This window comes from Rhinichthys klamathensis, unplaced genomic scaffold, assembly GCF_029890125.1.
Source record: "Rhinichthys klamathensis goyatoka isolate OS25496 unplaced genomic scaffold, OSU_Roscu_1.1 h1tg000289l_1, whole genome shotgun sequence".
Classification (NCBI taxonomy): Eukaryota; Metazoa; Chordata; class Actinopteri; order Cypriniformes; family Leuciscidae; genus Rhinichthys; species Rhinichthys klamathensis.
In genome coordinates this window covers 86,738-94,023 of record NW_026606808.1, presented here as the reverse complement: position 1 = coordinate 94,023, position 7,286 = coordinate 86,738, and the positions used below count along the sequence as shown (strand labels likewise).

At 40.1% G+C, this 7,286-nt stretch overlaps 1 protein-coding gene across 1 annotated transcript; it reads left to right on the top strand.

Annotated features, from left to right (window-relative positions):
* Positions 1-579: 579 nt before the first annotated feature.
* On the top strand, positions 580-7,240 carry LOC130103506 (vitellogenin-like). Its single transcript, XM_056269751.1, has 28 exons — positions 580-631; positions 775-795; positions 913-1,064; positions 1,193-1,444; positions 1,517-1,678; positions 1,769-1,917; positions 2,005-2,155; positions 2,253-2,410; positions 2,499-2,664; positions 2,749-2,874; positions 2,965-3,183; positions 3,272-3,489; positions 3,579-3,676; positions 3,793-3,917; positions 4,004-4,105; positions 4,209-4,328; positions 4,439-4,625; positions 4,714-4,816; positions 4,904-5,089; positions 5,200-5,311; positions 5,414-5,603; positions 5,681-5,952; positions 6,044-6,088; positions 6,171-6,248; positions 6,340-6,546; positions 6,632-6,774; positions 6,880-7,018; positions 7,104-7,240. The coding sequence occupies exons 1-28, from the start codon at positions 592-594 to the stop codon at positions 7,227-7,229; spliced, it is 4,047 nt and encodes a 1,348-aa protein (XP_056125726.1). The 5' UTR covers positions 580-591; the 3' UTR covers positions 7,230-7,240.
* Positions 7,241-7,286: the final 46 nt, after the last annotated feature.

Genomic DNA, 7,286 nt, shown 5'->3' with positions numbered 1-7,286 from the left:
TTTACAATAAGGTTCATTAATTAACATAAGTTAACTACCTTAGTTAAGATGAACTAAGAATGAACAATACTTCTACAGCATTTATTAATCTTAGATAATATTAATTTCAACATTTACTAATATGTTATTAAAATCAAAGGTTACATTTGTTAACATTAGTTAATGCACTGTGAACTAACATGAAAAAACAATGAACAGCTGGATTTGAATTAACTAACGTTAACAAAGGTTAACTAATACAATAACAAATCTCATTGTTAGGTCATGTTAGTTAATAGGCTTAATTAACTAATGTTAACTAATGAAACCTTATTGTAAAGTGTTACCTTTATATGATATAATTGAAAACAATCACCTTTTTGAATATAAAAGACAGATAGATGATCGGCATGATTTCACTGTGGACATTGGCTGAAGAATGACATGATGACAGGCCAGGGTAACCTAACCTCTACAAGGCTTGTCTTTTGTGCAATTTGGTATTCCCTTAAATATATCTGTTAATAATTAATTTAAGAATTAATACTTGGTCAGCAAAAAACTACTATAAAAGGTCCGTTTCTCTGAGTAGCTCTTCACAAACCATCAGCCATGAGAGCTGTTGTGCTTGCCCTGACTGTAGCCCTTGTGGGTAAGTCAAAATATATTTATATACATTTCTTCTTCTTCTTCTTCTCTTTTTAACTCTTTAGAAAAAAATCTTTAAAAAATTTCAACCTCTTGAAAACTAAATTAAAAAAGATTTTCACAGATTATTTATTCTGTTTCTTTCAGCGGCTCAACAGATCAACCTTGGTAAGTAATATGATATGGCAAATGAGTTTTAAGTGGTAATTTAGACTGCATTATTGCTTAAAAGTAATGACCAGTAAAAGCAATTGACTAAGATCACACATTCTGTACACTTTTCAGTTCCTGAGTTTGCCCCTGATAAGACCTATGTGTACAAGTATGAGGCTCTGCTCTTGGGTGGTCTTCCTCAAGAAGGTCTGGCCAGAGCAGGAATAAAAGTCAGCAGCAAGGTTCACATCAGTTCTGTGTCAGAGAACACCTTCATGATGAAGGTAATGACCATTGAGAACTGTAAACACAGTAGGTGTTCCACACTGACAGGAAACTAAAAAAGGTGTTAGCAAGATCTGGTTACAATAGCAGCAATACCCTAATTTAAAGTAAATATGTTTCCTTACAGCTCATGGATCCTCTACTCCACGAGTATGCTGGCATTTGGCCCAAGGATCCATTTGTTCCTGCCACTAAGCTCACCTCAGCTCTGGCTGCTCAGCTTCAGATTCCCATCAAGTTTGAGTATGCTAATGGTGTGGTTGGAAAGGTATTCGCCCCTGCAGGAGTCTCCCCTACAGTACTGAACCTGCACAGAGGAATCCTCAACATCCTTCAGCTCAACCTCAAGAAGACCCAGAACATCTATGAGCTGCAAGAGGTTAGAAAGTGATCCTAGTACACTTGATCCATTTTGAGTTCTGCAATCTAATTCTTTGACTTGTCCTTCAAGGATGGAGTTCAGGGTGTGTGCAGGACCCACTATGTCATCAATGAGGATACAAAGGCCAACCACATTATTGTCACCAAGTCTAAGGATCTGAACCACTGTCAGGAGAGAATCAAGAAGGACGTCGGTTTGGCATACACTGAGAGGTGTACTGAATGCACAAAGGTAATGAAGAAGACTGGAAAGAATTGAAATATTTACTCAATATAATGAAAATGCCAAGAGTCAAATGGTCACATACTTTTCTCCCAACAGAGGGTCAAGAGTCTGATTGAAACTGCATCTTACAACTACATCATGAAACCATCTGCCGCCGGTGTACTGATCGCTGAAGCCACAGTTGAGGAAGTGCATCAGTTTTCACCCTTCAATGAGATCCATGGTGCTGTCCAGATGGAAGCAAAGTAAGATTGATCCTTTGTGAGATTTCTCTTAAAAATATGAAGTAACAATATTACTAATAAATAAATAAATAAATAAATTTTTTACAGACAAACCTTGACTTTTGTTGAGATGGAGAAGACGCCTGTTGTTCCAATCAAAGCTGATTACTTGGCCCGTGGATCCTTGCAGTATGAGTTTTCAACTGAAATTCTTCAGACCCCCATTCAACTCATGAAGATCAGTGATGCACCCGCTCAGGTATAATTCATTACTTAACATCTTTAAAAAAAAGTCTCCAAGTCAAAGCCTTTGATCCATGAAGTCGTCATCTGAGTGTTGCCCTTACTCTTTCTAGATTACTGAGGTCTTAAAGCACCTTGTTGAAAACAATGTGGCCATGGTCCATGATGATGCTCCACATAAGTTTCTTGAGCTCATCCAGCTCCTGCGTGCTGCCACCTTGGAGAATATTGAGGCTATCTGGGCTCAGTTCAAAGACAAACCAGTTTACAGGTACAATGTTTGAGCAATAAGTTCATAGCAATATGGTTCAAGGGAAATTTTTATTATGAATATATTTTGAAAACAATAAATCTGTTAGGCGCTGGCTTCTGGATGCTCTTCCTGCTGTTGGCACACCAGTCATTGTAAAATTCATCAAGGAGAAGTTTCTGGCTGGTGAACTTACCATTCCTGAGTTCATTCAGGCTCTTGTGGTTGCACTGCAAATGGTCACTGCTGATTTGGAGACCATCCAGTTGACAGCTGTAAGTACATCTTACTATACTCAAAGTGCTGTTCTTCAAATCTTACCTAAATCCAATTAATCATTTCTATATGTTGCTGAACAGAGTTTGGCTATGCACGAGAAAATCGCCACAATCCCAGCTCTGCGTGAAGTCGTCATGCTTGGATATGGTTCCATGATTGCCAAACACTGCGTTGCAGTTCCCACTTGCCCCTCCGAGCTCCTCAAGGTAAACACCTCAAGACATCCATACATTTCTGTCATGGACATACTATAATATTTAATATTTGTCTAACTGTATGTGCCTCAAACTCCTCAGCCCATCCATGATATTGCTACAGAGGCCATTTCTAAGAATGACATTCCTGAAATCACTTTGGCTCTGAAAGTCATGGGCAATGCTGGTCACCCTGCTAGTCTTAAAACCATCATGAAGCTCCTACCTGGACTGAGAACTGCAGCTACTTCTCTGCCTCTTAAAGTCCAGGTTGATGCCATCTTGGCTCTGAGGAACATTGCCAAAAAAGAGCACAAACTGGTAAGTGTCAGACACTGTAGGAATCAATTACTGTAAAGATTACACACATTTTCATTCAATAATATACTAACCTTGTTTTCTGCCTCAGGTTCAGCCAGTGGCCCTGCAGCTTGTATTGGACAGGGCTCTCCACCCTGAAGTGCGTATGGTTGCTTGTATTGTGTTGTTCGAGGCCAAGCCCTCAGTGGCTCTCGTCTCCAATCTTGCTGGTGCTTTGAAGACTGAGACTAACATGCATGTTGCGAGCTTTGCCTATTCCCACATGAAGTCTTTGACCAGAATCACTGCACCTGATATGGCATCTGTGTAAGAATAACAAAAAATATTTTTAAATATTTTAATTTAGCAGACAGAATTGAGCACAAGCCAGAGGTAATTATGGTTGTCCATTTCAGTGCGGGTGCAGCTAATGTTGCCATCAAGCTCATGAGTCGCAAACTGGACAGGCTTAGCTTCCGTTTCAGCAGAGCCATTCAGCTGGACTTCTATCATAGTGAGTCTTGCAATTTTTTGAGAGAGATATAAAAAATGGTTTATTGGGTGTTTCTGAAAATGTGTCAAAAATTCTCCTGACACATTAAATGTATTCTTACCTCTGTCCCTGTGCAGCTCCTCTTATGATTGGAGCTGCTGGTAGTGCCTACATGATCAATGATGCTGCCACCATCCTGCCCAGAGCTGTTGTAGCTAAAGCACGTGCTTACCTGGCTGGAGCTGCTGCTGATGTTCTTGAGGTGGGACAACTAAGACTTTAAAAAAAAAAACTGATTCGTGGTTTTAAAATATTTTCAGTCTTCACTCAATTGATCCTTTCAAACAGATTGGTGTGAGAACTGAAGGAATCCAGGAGGCTCTTCTGAAATCTCCTGCTGCAGATGAAAGTGTTGACCGTATCACAAGGATCAAGCGCACACTGAGAGCTGTAAGTTTTCATGTCCAGTGTACAGAATAATTGTGTACTTTTAAGTAATATTATAAACATGATATAGGTAAAATGTATATAACTTCTGTTTTAACACCTCTAGCTCACAAACTGGAAGGACTTTCCAACCAATCAGCCATTGGCTTCAGCCTATGTCAAATTACTTGGACAAGAAGTGGCATATTTCAACATTGACAAGACCATAATTGAAGAAGCAATTCAGGTATAGAGTTTTAGCTCATGTCTACTCTCTCATTATCATATTTTTTTTAGATCTGTCTCACAAATAATTCTCACAATTAGAATTAAGTTTCTCATAAACACCATCCCCAGATGGCCACTGGTCCCAAACCACGTGAACAGTTGAAGCGTGCCCTTAAAGCTTTGCAGGAAGGAGTTGCCTTCCAGTATGCCAAACCCCTGCTTGCATCTGAAGTGCGTCGTATCTTGCCAACAGCAGTTGGTGTGCCCATGGAGCTCAGTTTGTACACTGCTGCTGTTGCTGCTGCAAGTCTCAATGGTATGTTTTTTTCTTAGAATGTTTTATCCTTTTCTTGGATATGAGGGTGTCACTTCGAAGTTTGATGTTGCTCTGTTCATCATTCTAGTTAAGGCCACCATTACACCTCCTCTCCCTGAGGCGATTGAGACTATGACTCTTGACCAGCTCAAGAAGACTGATGTTCAACTCCAAGCTGAAGCTAGACCAAGGTAGACTTTTGCAGCTACATTCATGAAGATGAGATACAATGTACACAACAACAGTTTTACAAACAATCTCCCTTATTCTTATTTCAGTGTTGCTCTCCAGACCTTTGCTGTGATGGGAGTGAACACTGCCTTGATCCAAGCTGCTGTTATGGCAAGAGGAAAGATCCGTACTATTGCCCCTGGAAAAGTGGTTGCAAGAGCAGACATTCTCAAGGGCAACTACAAGGTGGAGGCTCTGCCTGTTGATCTTCCTGAACACATTGCTGATGTCAGGTAATGAAATATTAGTCAGACCAGTGTAGCAAACATTCTGAATCAATTCATAAACAATTCAAAAGGCTTCTGAAAGTGAGATTCACCTTTTTTTTTTTTTGTTCCAACAGCTTTGAGACTCTTGCTGTGGTTAGAAACATTGAAGAGCCCAACGCTGAGAGGATTGTTCCCTTAGTACCCGAGTCTGCCATGCAAAATACCCAGACTCCTGCTGATTATTTGGTAAATTTTGAACACACATGATGGATGTGTTAGTATTCTGAACATTCATTTGCTTTAAGTTTTAAAACAGCAAGGCATATAATATTTAATTATTCTTTTTAGTCCTCTGAAACACCAGATGAGACTCCTGTGAGAGCTGCTGCTCCATTTCACAAGACTCTCTGTCTTGCTATCCCATACATTGAAATCAAGGGGTGCGTTGAGGTGCACTCTCGCAATGCTGCTTTTATCAGAAATTCTCCTCTCTTCTACATAATTGGACAGCACTCAGCCCGTGCTGCACTGACAAGAGGTATTCATTCAGAGAAGATTACATTGATTAAACTCAAAAATCTGCAGACAAAATAATAATAGTCATTCTGGCTTTAGCTGAAGGTCCTGCAGTTGAAAGACTTGAGCTTGAAGTCCAAGTTGGTCCTAGAGCTGCTGAGAGGCTTCTTAAGCAAATCAGCCTCATTGATGAAGAGACTCCAGAAGGAAAGGCCTTCCTGTTGAAACTGAGGGAAATCCTGGAGACTGAAGACAAAAATGCGTCCGTCTCCTCTGAAAGCAGCAGTAGCAGCCGCAGGAGCCGCAGGAGCCGCAGCAGCAGCAGCAGCAGCAGTTCAAGCTCCTCCATGTCCAACTCTCGTAGGAGTAAGGTGAGGACGTGGAATGTAGCGTGTTGGTTAGGTAGCCAATATTTGTGTCATAAATACATTTTTTACTGAATCATTTTATATGGATTTTTAGACTGCCATGATCATGGAGCCCTTCAAGAAATTCCACAAAGATCGGGTAACTACTAAAAATACTACTTTTAATATTATTACTTTAGATTATATCGATTACTTATTACAAAACGTATTTTTGCTTGCAGTTCTTGGCACCCCATGGTGCTTCAAAGGCAGTAAGCAGTGGAAGCACTGCATCTAGCTTTGAGGCTCTCCAGAAACAGGTGAATCAATTAGTGTCATTAATAACATATAACCCAAAGGTGACATTTTATACTAAATTCCACTTAAATTGATTATGGTTTATGCTTTCAGGCTATATTCCTCGGAAGTGCTCTTCCACCTGTTTTTGCTGTCATTGCCCGTGCTGTGAGAGTTGACCACAAGCTGCTGGGCTACCAACTTGCTGCATACTTTGACAAGCCAACAGCAAGAGTGCAGCTCGTTGTTTCCTCCATCGCTGAAAATGACAACATGAAGATCTGTGCTGATGGTGCCCTGCTGAGCAAGCACAAAGTCACTGTAAGACTGGAACTATTATCGAAATTAATTTCTCAAGTGAAATAATTTACATCAATACCATCCTTTGAACACAAATGTCCTTCAGGCCAAGGTTGCTTGGGGTCAAGAATGCCAACAGTATGCAGTCACTGCTAAAGCTGAAGCCGGTGTCCTGGGCGAATTCCCTGCTGCACGTCTAGAGCTGGAATGGGAGAGGCTGCCAATAATTGTCACCACATATGTAAAAAAGTAATGTTCAGCAACACTGAATGACAAATGTATGGAGTAATGTAAAAAAAAAAAAAATATATGAATGATTTAATGGTTATTATCTGTGTATCATGTCCCAATTAGGCTGTCTAAGCACATTCCTATGGCGGCTTACCAGACGGGCTTTAGCCTAGAAAGAGCATCGAACAGTGAGAAAGAGATTGAACTGACTGCAGCTTTGCCAAGTCAGAGATCCTTGAATGTCATTGCTAGGATTCCAGAGGTGAAATAGTTTTCAGTTAATTTGTGACTCTCACAGAGATATAATAAGAAACTTCAACAAATTCTTTTTGTTTCTGCTGCTCTAGATGACACTGTCAAGGATGAATATTCGTCTCCCTGTCGCTGTTCCCATTAATCCAGACGGAACTCTTTCCATTCATATCGATGAGGACATTCTCTCCTGGATCCAGAAACATTTCAAGGAAGAATAAGAAATGAATTACATTTTACATGTTCACATTCAGTTTAGTTGAATACATTGCCACATT